This window comes from Chinchilla lanigera, unplaced genomic scaffold (assembly GCF_000276665.1).
Source record: "Chinchilla lanigera isolate Chin_1 unplaced genomic scaffold, ChiLan1.0 scaffold00044, whole genome shotgun sequence".
Taxonomy (NCBI): Eukaryota; Metazoa; Chordata; class Mammalia; order Rodentia; family Chinchillidae; genus Chinchilla; species Chinchilla lanigera.
The window spans coordinates 6,826,235-6,842,759 of NW_004955445.1; the positions used below are offsets into that span (position 1 = coordinate 6,826,235).

Consider the following 16,525-nt stretch of genomic DNA (forward strand, 5'->3'; position numbering starts at 1 on the left):
CGGACGGCCGCTGCTTCTTGGCACCTCTCCCTCCCCCTTTGGCCAAGGAGGGCGTGTAACTCCCCAAGTTTATAATAGCTGAATGAAACCCCATTCCCCGCCGCACACGTTTTTAGCGGGGAGAGACACTAGTGTAGCCGCGGGGACAGCTGCGCACTCGCGTGGCATCCGACGGGCAGCGCGGCGCACCCTCCGCGTCCCGGCCGCCCAGGGCGAGTCTTTGTGCCTGGCTGGGGGTGGGGGGATCGGGGAGCGGCTTCGTGGCCTGGCCCACCTGGAACAAAAGGGTTAAAACCCTCGGCCCGCCCGCTTCCTCCGGAGAGGAGGGGCGAGCCCCGGGCCCTGACCCCTCCCCTGGTGCCGCTCTGACCTCCCCTTCCCCCTCATTTTGGGTGGCACGCACCAGTGGGGCTTGGGGTGGTTGTTGGCACCTCTGGGGAGCGCCTGTTAGGCGAGAGCCGCCGAGACTGACGCAGGCTGGAGGTGGCGTTCACCTAAGCTGGGGCAGGGCTCGAGCCCGGCAGTGCGCTCCCGCAGCAGTTTGGGGAGAGGGGTGCGTGCGCTATTGATCACCCGGGTCGGTGCGGACCGGCCGGCCGGCTGCGCGCGGGCGCCCCCTGGAGGCCGCGCTGGAGCCGAGCCCGCGCCAGGGAGGCGGGTCCGGGCGCAGACTGACTCACACCTGGTGAGTGGGGTGGCCTGGGGGCGCGAAGGGGAGAGCGCCGGGCTCGGCCGGGGATGCGCGCCCCTGGGGACTTCTGCCACTTACCCGCTGGAACGCCGTCTGCCTCGGCTATTCCTTGCCAAGTGTTTGGAATTCTTTCCAAGAATTCCTCGATCCTAGCTAGCGTGTTTCCAGAATCCTCGGCTGCTGTGTTGGGACGGAAGGTAGTTTCCCCAAGCACTGCTTTTAAATGGCTGCGTATTGGATGTTTGCGTTTGATCAGCCCCGATATAGACGATAGGGATCATTTTTAAAATGAAGACTGGACCGGACTTATTTTACCACGCCATTTGAGAGAACGTGGTTTTTGAGAAAAGAAAATGAAGTCCAGGCAGTAATTAGCAGATCAAAAAATCTGCAGGTGGTCAGGGAGGAGCTAACACTACTTAAAAGAAAATTAGCATTTTCTCAAAAGGGTTTCAAATGCCCTTTGTGCTAAACTGGATTACAACCATCAACCATTAAGATTCCCAAGTTTCAAATAACTTCCTAGCCCCGGTTTCTTGCCTTAAAATGACCTACACTGGCCTTCGGTAACGTTTCAGGTCAACTCCTGAGTTCTCGAAAAGGAGGACTGGCTGTGGTGTTGCCCGCAGCCGCTTTTCCATTCATTAAAGATAAGTTGCATTGTAAAATACATTCCCTGCCCGAAAGAACTGTAGCCCACCCTCCCGGTTCAGGAGTAAGTGATACTTTCTTTCGTTGGCGGTCAGCGAGCTTCCTCTTAGGTAGCAGGCTGGGGAACCATTTTGGGCGGCTGGACATGGTGAGCATTTCTTCTGTTTAAACGCGAGGTGCAGGGTGGGGTTTCTTTGGGGGTGTGTGTGTGTATGTGTGTGTGTGACTTTCGAATGGACTGCGTTCTGCTCTGGATTACGTTTGAATTTTAACATTTGGAGATACCTTGTGTCCTGTCCCCCGCCCACCCCCCCGCCCCCCAGCGTTTGGGTTCTTTCCAGAGTAGGAATAAAATACAGTAGACGATTTCAAGTATAGAAGGCCTGCTATACGTTGGGAATGGGATCGGTAGTTCATTTTGTTCAAAGTTAGCAGTGCTCTGGGTGTTGCTGCAGCATCAGAGATGGTATTGAGCTGCTAATTGAAATAATTCTGTAGAAACAATAGCCTACTGTGTGCTAGACCCCAGGCGGGGGCCTTCAGTATGTTATCTGTAATTTTCACCAAGTAACTCGCATTTTTACCCATCTGAGAGTAAACGGCAGCCCCCCGGTGGCGGCCTTGCCCCTGGTGCCCTGTCCTGTTGAACGTTAGCCTCCTCCTGAATTCGAGCAGCTCTGTTATGTCTTGGAGCAGTTAAAGGTAGAATGGGCTTTTTTCTTTGTTTTCCAAATTCGAAGGCCACTTTGGGTAAGCTGGTTGGGTTTGGTGATCTTTCTCGATTTTTTTACTTGAGTTTGAGTTCCCACATCAACTCACTTCATGTAGGAAGCAAGCTCACTTGGGAAGTGCGTTGGAAATAAAACAGTTTGCCTTTGGTTGGTTTCTCTGGACCATAATCGCCCGGAAAAAAGATTGAAAAAGGAATTTTAAGAAGTTTCCTTTTTAATCACTTTTAACCTGTCCTGCTTCTGAGCACTTCCAAAAACATCTAAACTTGTTTAAAAGCCTCTAGATCCAAACAAGGACGGCATCCCCAGCCCCTGCCTCCACCACCCCCAATCTGGATCAGGCTTTGTTCTCCAAGCTCTGCAGAAGGAAGAACAAAACCCCCTGCCCTCATGGGGTTTGCAAAACACATCTGCATCTTGATAAAAGAGATCGCGCACCTCAGCCGGCTATGAGTAGTTTCTTGATCCTTTTGCTCTGTGCAGAGCCCCTGAACTTTGATCCAAGACTGTTTGAAACTTCATGCTTTTAGGTCTTCATTAAGCAGAAATTTAATTTCAGGTCTGAGTTGCCCTCTACAAAGTTGAGTTAAAGGCTTTGACCCATCAGCGTTAACCTAGTTCAATACAGTACTTTGGAAGAGAATTTCCCTTTTTTTTTTTTTTTTTTGTAAGCACTTATCCTGGGTGTGGGGGAGGTTGGAAGATATTGTGTACTTAGATAATCTGCTCATTGTCCTTTTAATATAAGAATGAGAAAGAAGATAAGCTTGACTCATAATGCTTTTATCAAGATATACAGGGTTTTATTTTTTTAAGCGTTTTAGTGCTTCCAGAATTTGATTGGCCTCCAGTAGATTAACTTTCTTCCTATACAATAGTAAGAGTATTTTCTATCCATTTGGCAGTGATTGAATCTAAGACCCCTGCTGCGTTTACTGCATTCTTCCAACTTATTGGATAACTAGATGCTGGGAGATAACATTCCTAAAATTCGGGGTGGGGGTGGGGTGGAGGGCTAGGAGGACTAGTTGCTCCGTAATCCCTCTGAACTTTGCTTTTTTCCTTTCGGGTTAATTTAAGCATACCCAGCAATTGTTCCCAACAGGGTCCTCTTACCTCCTGACAAATACGGTTTCAGTATTTGCCAATGGTGGTGTGGATGTAGAAGTCCTTTTTACTGCGTAAGCAAACAGCCGCTGCAGTTTTAAGACTCCAGCAGCGGGGTGTCTTCTGGTGTGGCGGGGAGGCTGCAGCGCAGGCGAGCTTGTGTATACAGCACAGGCAGCCGGTTTGCAGGCTGTAAATCACTCTGCGGACCGGGGGATCCTTGTAGGGCCAGGAGCTTAACCTTTTTTGTGCCGTAGATCCCTTCTCAGCGTAAATGCTGAAAGTCCATAGAAGACCAAGGGAACACGTGACGCTAGTTCTCCAGAATGTAGACTACTGTCATACGTAGGTGGCCTTCTACACCCACAGGGTGTACATCTGTGAGTTCAGCCAACCGTGGATCAGAAACGCGCAGGAAAATAGTGCGTCTGTACCTACCTGTCTGTATAGATTGGCTTCTTTCTCTTACTTACTGCCTAAACAGTATACTAATGTAACATCGCATTTACGTTGTATTGGACATTATACGTCATTGGCTTGATTTAAAGACTATGGGATAGGAGCTGGGGATTTAGCTCAGCGGCACGGCGCCTGCCTGGCAAGCACAAGGTCGTGAGTTCGATTCCCGGTACCGGAAACCCCCCCCCAAACAAACCAAAACAAAACAAAACAAAAAAATAAAGAATATAAGATATGCAAGTAGAATGCAAATCCCATGTATTTATTGAGATAAGGTCTAGCCCAGGTTGGCTTCAAATTTTTGATCCCCCTGCCTCAATCTCCTGAGTAAATCCTGTACCATTTTATGTAAAGGATTTTGATCATCCTTGGATGTACAGAGTTAATCTCAGGGATCCTGGAAATGAGTCGCTCACAGGCTATAATAGCATGTGTTACTTTGTGAATAAAAATTAAGTAGAAGAACTAGCAGTCTAAGCTGGGCTTGGTGGCACACGCCGGTAATCCCAGCACTCAGTAGGCTGAGGCAGGAGGATTGCTGCAAGTTCAAAACCAGCCTTGGCTACAAAGTGAGCTCAAGGCCAACCTGAATTGCGTAGCGAGACCCTGTCTCAAAAAGTCAAAAACAAAAAACTAGCGTCCTCACAGGCAGTCACCAGGATTTTAAAAGTCAGTGTGACAACCTTAACACCGTATGAAAATAGTTGTAGCTTCTGTTCGCCACAGCTAAGTCACAGGTTCTGCTCATATCACTTTGGTATATTCCTTTAAGTGCTTTTTTGTTTTTTATTTTGTTTTTGTTTTTTGAGACAGAGTTTGTGATAACGCAGTTCAAGCAATCCTCCTGCCTCAGTCACCTGAGTGCCACAGTGCCTGGCTCCTTCCATGCCTAATTGGAGAAATGTTCATTTTTAGTTCATGTGACTGATGAAGTACATTTGGTGTTCTTCATTTCAGGGATCCCAGCTCAGGAAAACTTGCTTTAGGATCTGGGATGTAGCTCAGTGGTAGAGACCCTAGAGACCACGCTTGCTATGTGAAAGGCTCTGGGTTCAGTCCGCAGCACCATGTAAAACAAGTGAAAAGCCTGCATGCACGGAATGCGAGGGTAATGCCCTAAAAGGATGGAAATTGTAGCCCATAGAGGAACTACAATCTAAGCATATAAACACATGCATTTGTGCTACTGAAATTTCAGAGAAAAGGAGCAATTGGAGGAAATATGAAAAATATCTACAAATGGTTGAAATGGAAACTGTAAAAGCTGCTCTAGAAAAAAGAGTTTTAAATGAGGCCTCGTTTTATTGTCTTTGTTTGTTTTTGGGGGTTTTTTGTTGTTGTTGTTGTTGTTTTCCAGTACTGGGAATTGAACTCACAACCTGCACTTGCCAGGCAGGCACTGTGCCGCTGAGCTAAATCCCCAGCTCGTTTTATTGTCCTTAATAATATTTAAGAAATCTGGCCAGGCATCGTGGCAAACACCCGTGTGATCCCTGTAATCCTTGCACTCAGGAGGCTGAGGCAGGAGGATCATTTCAAGTTTGCGACCATCCTAGGCTACAAAATGAGCTCAAGGCCAGCCTGAACTGCATAGGGAGACCCTGTCTCAAAAGACAGACACACACACACAAGTACCAAAAAAAGAATTCTGCAGTGGCTCTTGATTCTTAGTAGCCATGTCACTTCTAGCAATTTAAGTATTTCTGAGCCTCAATTTCCACATTTGAAAAATGGGAATGAAATGCTACAAAGATAAATGAGTTTAGGAATAAAGCTCTGGTGTGTGATTCTGTTCTTGTTTGAAAGGGTGGTCATAGTTTGCTTCTGCCCTTTGTATACCTAAGTGGTCTGTGGTTCACTATGAAGTGATTTTTGTATAGAGTGTAGCATAGGGGCTCTCATTTCATAGTTTTCTAATACTTTCACTGCATGCTTTCATCAGCACCATTTGTTGAAGAAGCTGTCTTTTTTCTAATTTATGTTTTTGGTCCCTTTGTCAAGAATCAGATGACTGTAGTTGTGTTTCTGTGTCTTTCTCTGACAGTGTCCTGCTGTCTCTGGAAACTTAGCTTTGTCATGTGCTTTGATTCTTTTTTTTAATTTTATTTTATTTATTTATTTTTTTTTTTTTTGGTACCGGGAATCGAACTCAGGACCTTGCGCCTGCCAGGCAGGCGCTTGTGCCGCTGAGCTATATCCCCGGCCCTGTCATGTGCTTTGAAATCTGGGATGAAGAAGCCACTACTAGCCTTGCTCTTCTTGCTCAGGATTGCATTGACTGTTCTGGATCACTTGTGTTTTCATATACGTTTTATTGTTTCTTCTAGTTGTGTGAAAAAATGTCATTGGAATTTTGATGGGGATTGCATTGAATCTGTACATAGCTTCGCATAGCATGGGAGAGCTTTCCAGCCCTACTTTCTTGAGCATTCTGGAATCTTCATTGTAAGGGTCTTTTGCATCATGCATTAGATTGATATCTAGGTTTTGGGTTTTTGTTTTGTTTTGAGACCACTGTGTGGCCCAGGCTGGCCTTGAACTCCCGGCCATCATCCTGCCTCAGCCTCCTGGGTGCTGGGATTATAGGTGTGTGCCACCACACCCAGCCTGTTATCAATATTTTAAGTAAATTTAGTGCTACCATCATAATTGTTGGTGCCTTTAAACTTTTATCATCCTCCCTTCTAGTGGGTACTCATTAAATTGAGTAATTTCCTGCAGTTTTACTCCAGCAGCTGTGATCTGAGTAAGTTCCAATGTCCTCATTGCTTTAGATCTGTTCGTCTCTCTGTAAGCCAGCTCAGAGAGGTGCTGAGGGTCAGGACTGGGTTTATTTTAAATTACATGCAATGCCAGGCATGGTGGTGCATGCCTGTAATCCCAGCACTCGGGAGGCTGGGCAGGAGGATCATTGCATGTCTGGGACCAGCCTGGGCTACAAAGTGAGCTCAAGGCCAGCCTGAACTGCATAACGAGACTCTGTCCCAAAAAGACAATAGATGATTGATTGATTGATTGATTGATTGATAGATAGATAGATAATTAGATACACTGCATGCATTTCTGGCCGGGGATAATATAGCTCAGTGGCACAAGTGCCTACCTGGCAAGCGCAAGGTCCTGAGTTCAATTCCTGGTATACCCCCCCAAACAAAAGATAGATACATAGATAGATAGATAGATAGATAGATAGATAGATAGAGTGCATTTCCTAGGGCTGCCTTACAAACTGGATGAGTTGGAACCGCAGAAATCTATTCCCTTACAGGTGCAGCAGCCCAATGTCTGCACTGAGGTGGCAGCAGGACCGGTTCTTTCTAGAGGCTCTGAGGGATCTGGTGCCTTCCGTTGGCTTCCTTTCCCTTCCCTCCCCTGTCTCCTCTGATGATGCCGAGCATTGGGGTTGGGACTTGATCCAGTTCTATTTGCAGATGCCTGACCCAAATCAAGTCGCAGGCAGGTGTGGAAACTGGTGAGGACTTGGCCTTGTCCGTTCAGGGGACACAGATCCACCTACCACACGAGTGTCCCTTCACTCATTCAGAGTCTGGGTGCTTTTCTCCCCTTCCACACTCTGCTGCCGAAGGGGGCGGAATCCTCAGCTTTTCCTCTCCTTTTGCAGGTGTGCCAATGACCCACCCCGGGAACTGCGAGGAAGGGAGCGGAGACAAAAGCGCGGGAAAGCGGCCCCGGCGAGAGGAGACCCACGTGTGCGACAAGTGCTGTGCCGAGTTCTTCATTCTCTCTGAGTTCCTGGAACACAAGAAAAATTGCACTAAAATTCCACCCGTCCTCATCATGAACGACAGTGAGGGGCCGCTACCTCCTGAGGACTTCTCCCGAGCCATGCTGAGCCACCAGCCCCTGAGCCCGGGCAGCAGGGACGGGCCCAGAGAGCGGAGCGGAGGCTCAGGGGATGCCAAGGAGAGGCCGGGCGCGGAGTCGGTCCTGTACCTGAAGACGGAGACTGCTCTGCCCCCCGTCCCACAGGACATAAGCTATCTACCCAAAGGCAAAATGACCAACACTAACGTGACTCTGCAGGCGCTCCGGGGCACCAAGGTGGCGGTGAACCAGCGCAGCGCAGACGCGCCCCCCGTGCCCGTGCCCGGCGCCAACAGCATCCCGTGGGTGCTGGAGCAGATCCTGTGTCTGCAGCAGCAGCAGCTGCAGCAGATCCAGCTCACGGAGCAGATCCGCATCCAGGTGAACATGTGGGCCGCGCACGCCCTGCACTCGGGCGTGGCTGGTGCCGACACCCTGAAGACCCTGGGCAGCCACGTGTCCCAGCAAGTGTCCGCCGCTGTGGCCCTGCTCAGCCAGAAGGCCGGAAGCCAGGGTCTGTCTCTGGACGCCTTGAAACAAGCCAAGCTACCTCACGCCAACATCCCTCCCACCCACGGCTCCCTGTCCCCGGGGCTGGCGCCCTTTGCCCTGAAGCCGGATGGGACCCGGGTGCTCCCGAATGTCATGTCTCGCCTTCCGGGTGCTTTGCTACCTCAGGCCCCGGGCTCTGTGGTCTTCCAGAGCCCTTTCTCCACTGTGGCGCTAGACCCATCCAAGAAAGGGAAGGGGAAGCCGCCCAACATCTCCGCGGTGGATGTCAAACCCAAAGATGAGGCGGCCCTCTACAAGCACAAGTGTAAGTACTGTAGCAAGGTTTTCGGGACTGATAGCTCCTTGCAGATCCACCTCCGCTCCCACACTGGAGAGAGACCCTTCGTGTGCTCTGTCTGTGGTCATCGCTTCACCACCAAGGGCAACCTCAAGGTGCACTTTCACCGCCACCCCCAGGTCAAGGCAAACCCCCAGCTGTTTGCTGAGTTCCAGGACAAAGTGGTGGCAGGCAGTGGCGTCCCCTGCACACTCTCTGTCCCTGTCCCTGTCCCTGTCGTAGATGAGTCGAGTCTCTCTTTAGACAGCAAACCTGTCCTGGTAACGGCGACCCCTCCCGTAGGGCTACCTCAGCATATCCCCTCAGGGCCCAACCCCAAGGACCTGCTGGGTGGCCCGCCTCTGCCCAGCGATCTGCAGCCCGGGCCCTCCCCAGAAAGGGAGGGGGGACCTACGCCACCCGGGCTGGGGCCCACCCAGCATCCCCCGAGGGTTGGTGGCTTCCAGGGAAGTGGGCCCCCCGAGCCCGGGTCGGAGACCCTGAAATTGCAGCAGCTGGTAGAGAACATCGACAGGGCCCCCACCGACCCCAATGAATGTGTCATTTGCCACCGAGTCTTAAGCTGCCAAAGCTCCCTTAAGATGCATTACCGCACGCACACCGGGGAGAGGCCCTTCCCCTGTAAGGTCTGTGGCCGAGCTTTTTCCACCAAAGGCAACCTGAAGACGCACCTCGGGGTGCACCGAACCAGCACGTCCGTGAAGACGCAGCATTCGTGCCCCATCTGCGAGAAGAAGTTCACCAACGCAGTCATGCTGCAGCAGCATATTCGCATGCACATGGGTGGCCAGATCCCCAACACGCCCCTGCTGGAGAGTCCCTGTGACTTCGCGGGTCCAGAGCCCGCCCCGGTGGGTGAGAGCAGCGGCGCCGGCGCCGTCTGCCATGACGATGTCGAAAGCATCGACGTCGATGAGATCGGCTCCTCGAAGGTGCTCATGCCACTTCCCGGCACCCACATGGCGTCGCCCACTCTGGGGTACTCAGTGGTGGCTTCCCAGGAGGCCCTGGGGAAGGCGGGTCCCGCCCCGCTGGGCCTGCAGCGCCAGAGCAGCCGAGAGAACGGCTCTGGGGAGAGCGACGGGCTGACCAACGACGACTCCTCCCTCATGGGCGACCAGGAGTGCCCGAGCCGAAGCCCGGACGCCATGGAAACCATGTCCTTCCAGGCCCTGTCCCCAGCCAATAGCCAGGCGGAAAGCATCAAGTCACGGTCCCCCGATACCGGGGTCAAAGCCGAGAGCTCCGAGAACAGCCGCCCTGATACGGAAGGTGATAGAGCTTTGGATTTAACTTATGTCCGTTGTGGGCGCAAGGTCATCAGAAAAAAAGGAACCTGGGTGGCACCTGACAAACGGAGTTTCTGAAGCAGCTCCTCCGTAGGGCATTTGGCTTCTCTGTACTGCGGGGTAGAGGGACATAATAACTACCTCTATCCCAGCATGAGTAGTTTAGCATGGTTTGGGTGAATTAGGTGTGGACAGAATGTTTACTGGTTTTTATTTTTGTCCTTGACCCCACGGGGGCAGAGGGGTGACTGTAATTGTAAGGAAGTCCCAGTAGTGTGTTTGGGGGAGGTGAGCGCTGCTCTTCAGAAACTCAAATGAGCTGTAGTTCTTTGATTCTGGGGTTCCACTCCCTGGCTGAATGTTCGCAAATTAATCGCTTTCCAAGGGGGAAAACAGACAACCTGTTTTAAATGCACATAGCAATTGTGGGCCCCTATTTATGTGCTTAATCGTAAAATAGGGTGTGAGCTGTATCAGAGAATCAGGAGTGTCCGGGCATACTTTAAAGGTAGCTTTTGGTGCAGAAATTTGAACTTCACTTGCATGTTTTCCTGTGTTGCCTGTACCTTTATACAGACCAACACGGTCAATTTTTCCTTAGTGTAGAGTCTATTTTATTCTTGATGCAAATAAGCCTTTCAGGGCTGGGGATTTAGCTCAGCGGCACAGCGCCTGCCCGGCAAGTGCAAGGTCGTGAGTTTGATTCCCGGTACCGGAAAAAAAAGCAAATAAGCCTTTCAAAGGGAAGCTGCTTTTGAGGTAGAAGTTTCCTGTAAATGTTCTCCACTGGTTTACTGGGCAGTGGTTCTGCAAGGTTTCTTTTGTGCCGAGGCGTGAACGGGTGCTGGATGGTAAAGGTGTGGATTTCTCTCCCCTTCTGCAATCCAGGTCGAAGCAGTCTCCCGCCAGCGTTCATCCGCACCCAGCCCACCTATGTCAAAGTTGAAGTTCCCGGCATGTTTGTCGGCCCCTCGGCCATGTCCCCGGGCATGACGCCTCTGTTGGCCGCCCAGCCCCGCCGGCAAGCCAAGCAACACGCCTGCACCCGGTGCGGGAAGAACTTCTCCTCGGCCAGTGCCCTGCAGATCCACGAACGGACGCACACCGGAGAGAAGCCTTTCGTGTGCAACGTGTGCGGGCGAGCGTTTACCACCAAAGGCAACCTGAAGGTGGGTGTGCCACGCTTTCAGGAAGGTTGGCTGGGGGTAGAGTGGCATCCCTGTGTTGGCATACTCCGTGATTTTCCGTTGAAGACCAAATGGGTTGGGGCAGCTCGGGCAGTGGTGGAGCACTTGGCCTGGCATGTGTGAGGTCGTGGGTTTGATCCCCAGTGCTCAACAAAGAAGGAAAGGGCTGGGCATAGTGGTGCATGCCTGAAATCCCAGCACTCAGGAGGCTGAGGCAGGAGGATTGCCACAAGTTCAAGGCCAGCTTGAACTGCATAGCAAAACCCTGTCTCAAAATAATCAAAAAACCAGGACGGGAGAATGGGGCCAAATGAGATTTAATATAATTGCACCTCTGAAAAAATTTTCAGAAGTCTGTTTTCTCACCTGACAATACCTCAAAGTGGGATGTTCTTGAATTTCATGGGATAAGAGCGTTGTCTGTTGTTGGTTAATGGCTTTGCCTAACCTTGAGGTCACATAAAATAATGACGCCATCTATTCTACAAGTGATGCCACCCGGAAGTGGAGTGTGGTTTGCTTCAGGTTTCTTTCTCAATCCAGGATGGGTAGTTTTCCCTCTAGATAGAGACCCTGATTTCTTTAAACCATAGTTAAGTAAGGCCCAAGGATGTAGCTCAGTGGTAGAGAACCTGATTACCATGAGCAGGACTCTGGGTTCGATTTTCGGTGCCATGCAGAAGAACAAAACACCAAAACTGAATAGATACATGAAATAAGACCTGGAAAAATACAGGGTGTTTGTTCTATATTGTAGGGTAGAACGTATCACGAATGGACTTGTTGAGCCTTCCAGACCTGATGAGAAGTTTCCTCTGGTTTTTGTTGCCTGGGCTGCTAAGTTGAAATAGATACCATGAGGGCTGGGGACATAGCTCAGCGGCACAAGTGCCTGCCTGGCAAGCACAAGGTCCTGAGTCTGATTCCCGGTATCAAAAAGAGAAATAGATACCATGAGTTAAATATGTGTATAATAGAGAGATATGCTGGGTGTGGTGGCACACGCCTGTAATCCCAGCACTTGGGAGGCTGAGGCAGGAGGAGCCTTGTAACGAGCGTGGGCTACAAAGTGAGTTCAAGACCAACCTGAACTGCACAGGGAGACACTGTTTCAAAAAGAAAAAAAAGAGAGGGATGCATATAGTACCACTAGAGGTTGTTTCATTTGAGACAGGTCTTAGTGTCTAACAGTGGTCTGAAACTCCTGGTAATTTCTTATGTCAGCCACCACACCAGCTGGGTTTGACCACTTTGGTTTAAGACATAGAGTAGCCTCTAGGTTATGGTTGTTCAGCCAGGCCTTCCACGGGGCAATTCATGGAGTAGTTACTGTAAGACAGTGGATTTCACCAAGGAAGGGTTACCCGCATAGGGTGAAAAGCAGCCGGTGCAGCCTTTTGACTTGGGTTCTCTGATACTGCAGATTGAACACGGGACCTTGTGAGTACTGAATGCTAGGCAAGCGCTCTTCTAATAGTTTCTGTGCCTCATCAAGTTGAGGCTGTGTGGGTTTGTGTCTTTCGCGGGCTTGATTGGACACAAGAAGCTTCGCACAGCTGCTTGCTGTGGCTTAGGCTCCCTTTCTGTGTTGCTCTGGGGTGAAGTACATTGTATCGGCGAGGTGTCTCAGGTGGTAGGGCACAGTCAAGGGCTCCTCCCTGCTGCCTTGCTAGTTATACTTTAGCAGCTGCTGAGGACTCAGTGAGTCACTGCTGTTGGGATAACTGCGAACTTCTGAGGATGACAGGAAAGGTGAACCAGCAGTGCCTGACTTGAGCTGGTACCTAGCACAAGGGGTTTTTAAACTCAGAAAGAAGCTGAAAAAGGGTAATGACGCAACACAGCCAGGTTGAAGAAGTAATGGGTTAGCCAGGTCTCTTCATCCGCGGAGATTAATTAGCTTAGATTAAATTGTATCCACTTCCCTCTGAGGCTTTCCCAACTCCCTAGTGATGATTGCTGGGCTTGCTTGCTTGTTTTTTTTAGTTTACACTTTACAGAGCTGGAGATAGGACCCAGGACCTTGCGCAGGCTCTGTGTTCTGCCACTGAGCTACGCCAACTAGGTGTTGCTGGTGTCACCTGTATGACAGCAGATTTTGTTTTTAAAAAAATGACTTCCAAGTGAATTTTTTTAATCCAAGTAATTATAGGTTCACACATGGCAAGGAGAATAGAGATATCCTGGGATATTTCACCTAGTTTGTCACTTTGTTTTTGTTTGTCTTTTTGAGACAGGGTCTCCCTATGCAGTTCAGGCTGGGCTTGAGCTCCCTTTGTAGCCCAGGCTGGTCTTGAACTCACAACGATCCTCCTGCATCAGCCCCCCAAGTGCTGGGATTATGGGCATTACAGGCGTGCGCCACCACGCCCGGCCTTACAGTTTGTCATTTTGCAGTAGTAGTTGAGTAGCACACTCAGAATTTGGACATTGGCACAATCTTGTTCCGAGTTCCCCATTGTGCTTATACTGTGTTGTGTGTTAAACTCTACCTGTTTCATTACTTGAAGAGGTTTGTGTACATATACATACTGGTTTGTTGCTGTGGGGATTTTTTGTTGTTTTTGTTTGTTTGAGACAGGGTCTCGCTATGTAGTTCAGGCTGGCATTGAACACATGGTGATCCTCCTGCCTCAGCCTCCTGAGTGCTAGGATTATAGGCGTGCGCCGCCATGCCCGGCAGTGTGCACCTGTACATGTTAGAACAATGCCTGGCACGTAGCAGATGTTTACATAGACGTGCACATATTGCCAGATCCTCTAGTATTTTTCCTCCCCTCCACAAGACCAAATACCTGAATTTTTTTAAATTTTTATTTATTTATTTATTTTTTACATAATCTTAATTTCTAAAAACAAAAGTATGGTAAGCCCCTTTATGGGTGGGACCACCCTGGTCTGCAGATTTGGGCTTGCCAAGAATCAGTGGACTCTCCACCTGATCCAAATCTCTCTGTCCTGCCCTGCCCTGTCCTGTCCTGTCCTGTCCTGGCAGGTCCACTACATGACCCACGGGGCCAACAATAACTCAGCTCGCCGTGGGAGGAAGCTCGCCATAGAGAACACCATGGCTCTGCTGGGTACCGATGGGAAGCGCGCGCCGGAAATGTTTCCCAAGGAGCTCCTGTCGCCCTCGGTGGGTGTGGACCCGGTGGTGTGGAACCAGTACACCAGCATGCTCAACGGCGGCCTGGCCATGAAGACCAATGAGATCTCGGTGATCCAGAGCGGAGGGATCCCCACCCTTCCTGTGTCCCTGGGGGCCAGCTCCGTGGGCAGCAACGCCACCGCCTCCAAGATGGACAGCTCCCAGTCTGGCGGCAGTGCCGACGCAGAAAAATCAGGCGTTCCTGACGGCGTAGCCAAACACCAGTTCCCTCACTTCCTGGAAGAGAACAAGATCGCAGTCAGCTAAGCTCGCGGAGCAGTCTGGCGAAAAGAGGGTGCGGATGGGAACGCAGAGGGACGCAGATCCCCTGCGTCCTTTTTTCTTACTGATATGCAAATGATGTTTACGGTGGTGACCCAACCTGGGCTGTTCTACAATCACAATTGTTACTATGCTGCTTTGCAAAAAAAAAGAAAAAGAAAACAATTTTTTTAAAAAACCAAAATTCATACCAAAACAGACTAGATTTTTTTTTTTTTTTTTTTGATTTTGGAAAGAAGCGGGTCTTGCAAAGTAGCTTTTTTACTTGCAGCAAACTATACACCTAGAAGCTTTGTCCAGCGTAGAGGGACTGTTTCCAAAGGCTGTCCCCGGCGTCCAGGTGCGCCAGTTGGAATTTACCCAACCACAGTGGGAAAGAGAATTAGGTAGCCTAACTGTGGGGGTGAGGTACTGGACACTTCCATGCCAACTCTATGCGGGTAAATGGACAAAGGTCTGTCACCTCTTTAGGGGCCAATTTGATATGGCTCCCCAAGCCTTTACCGTCTCGTTTTTGTTTTGTTGAATGTACTTAAAAGGAAAAAAAAGTAACCAAGGTTGAAGAGTTAACAAAATTACTTCCGCCTTAGGACCATAAGTAGATGCCTTGGCGTGGCCGTGCTTTAGTCCTTAGGGAGCCGGTGTGTGTGTTGCTGCTTATTTAAATACAGTCCAGCCAGGCGTGGTGCCACACGCCTGTCATCCCAGCACTCGGGAGGCTGAGGCAGGAGGATCCTTGCGAGTTTGAGACTAGCCTGGGCTACAAAGTGAGCTCAAGGCCAGCCTGAGCTGCGTATCGAGACCCTGTCTCGGAAAGACCAATATATATATATACAGTCCATCTGGAACCCCCAGAGTGCGGACTGCTCACACTTTGCAATGCCTCATCTTCCCAGCACCAGGAGAGCTGGGCCCTGAGCCAGAATTCTCAGGTGACTCAGGTTTTGCCAGTGCCTGCTCTGTTTTGAAGAACTATGTTTTCATTCTTGAAACTCACGGAAGATTGAACCTTCGTATCACAAGTTCACCTTTTTTTAAATTTCCTTGGTGCAACTTAAGCCGAGTAATAATGAAGATGCCCCCCCTCCCCTTGCGTACTGCATGAAGGCTATGAAGTTGGAACAGGCAAGTCCTGGGTGTGAAAGCTTTAATTTATCTACCTCATTTTTTATTTTTGTAGCCATAGTCTCTATTTTCCTATTTTATGACCGCTGAAGTATTCCAGGCTCCATCTTAAACCTAAGAGTTGATATATTGATGGGAACAGTTGGATGTTCAAGATGTCTTCGATTCCTTTTTTTTAAATCCCCCTCTGTACAGGTAATAATATTGAGCAGTTGATGAAACGTTGCTCTAGCTGTTTAATGAGGAAGGAGAAAAAAAAAAAAATCAGACAGCTGGGTGGAGGAGTCCTTCCCGCTGTGGAAGCCCCTTGTCAAAATGTGGATCGGGACTGTTACCCCAAGTTCTGTCTCTTAGTTATTGCACCTGACTTTAGGATCCAAAAAAGTGTTTTTGCCAAGTTGTGCCTTCCCTTCTGGAACTGTAAGAGAACACAATAAGAATAGAACCTGTTTACACTGTGAAGTGCATATTGTTACGAGAACACCCCAGTGGCTTTCTCACTGTTGAGCTAAGAATGCCTTGTGAATGTATGATCTACGGAGAGCCCCTGTAGTTATACCTGCTGATGCCGTCTGTCTGTTGGAAAATAAATTTTGAATGTTTTTTCCCCCTACCAAGTGTGTGTGTGTGTGTGTGTTTTTCAGGTTCTTCCTTCTTTTTTTTTTTTCCCCCGGTACCGGGGATCAAACTCACAACCTTGCGCTTGCCAGGCAGGCGCTGTGCCACTGAGCTAAATCCCCAGTCCCTGGGTTCTTTCTTCTTTGGACCTGAGGATCTTGGCTTGGCCAATATTTTCAGTGGCCTGGGAACCCTCTTCACAAATCAGTGGGGAGAAGCCAGCATCAGACCCTGTGACACTGCACATGCTTTAATTGTCTTTCCTGGAGACAACTGTTACATCCATGCTAAACTTTTGTTAAAATGGCCTCATCATAGAAAACTTTGTTTTTAAATTCTGAGGCAGGTCTTTCTCTGTAGTCTCCACTGTCCTCAAATTTGTAATACTCCTGCCTCAGCCTCCTGAGAATGGGGATTACAGGAGTGTACCCCCGTACTTGCCTCTTTACTTGGGACCACAGAGGGCTTCTCATGCTGCGGATTACTCCCTGCTTCATCCCGTCCTAATCTGGTCCATACAGAAGTAATGTTTACTTCTTAGGCTGCTCAGGGGATCGTTGGG

At 49.7% G+C, this 16,525-nt stretch overlaps 1 protein-coding gene across 1 annotated transcript in view; it reads left to right on the forward strand.

Moving 5' to 3' along the window:
* The window catches only part of Sall4 (spalt-like transcription factor 4), a 16,345-nt gene extending 1,438 nt beyond the window's left edge, over positions 1 to 14,907 (forward strand). The window contains exons 2-4 of the mRNA XM_005392290.2: positions 7,262 to 9,586; positions 10,492 to 10,772; positions 13,786 to 14,907. Of these exons, the coding sequence (XP_005392347.1) occupies positions 7,262 to 9,586; positions 10,492 to 10,772; positions 13,786 to 14,205 (3,026 nt within the window). The 3' untranslated portion in view covers positions 14,206 to 14,907. The remainder of the gene's footprint in view (positions 1 to 7,261; positions 9,587 to 10,491; positions 10,773 to 13,785) is intronic.
* The last annotated feature ends 1,618 nt before the right edge of the window (positions 14,908 to 16,525 follow it).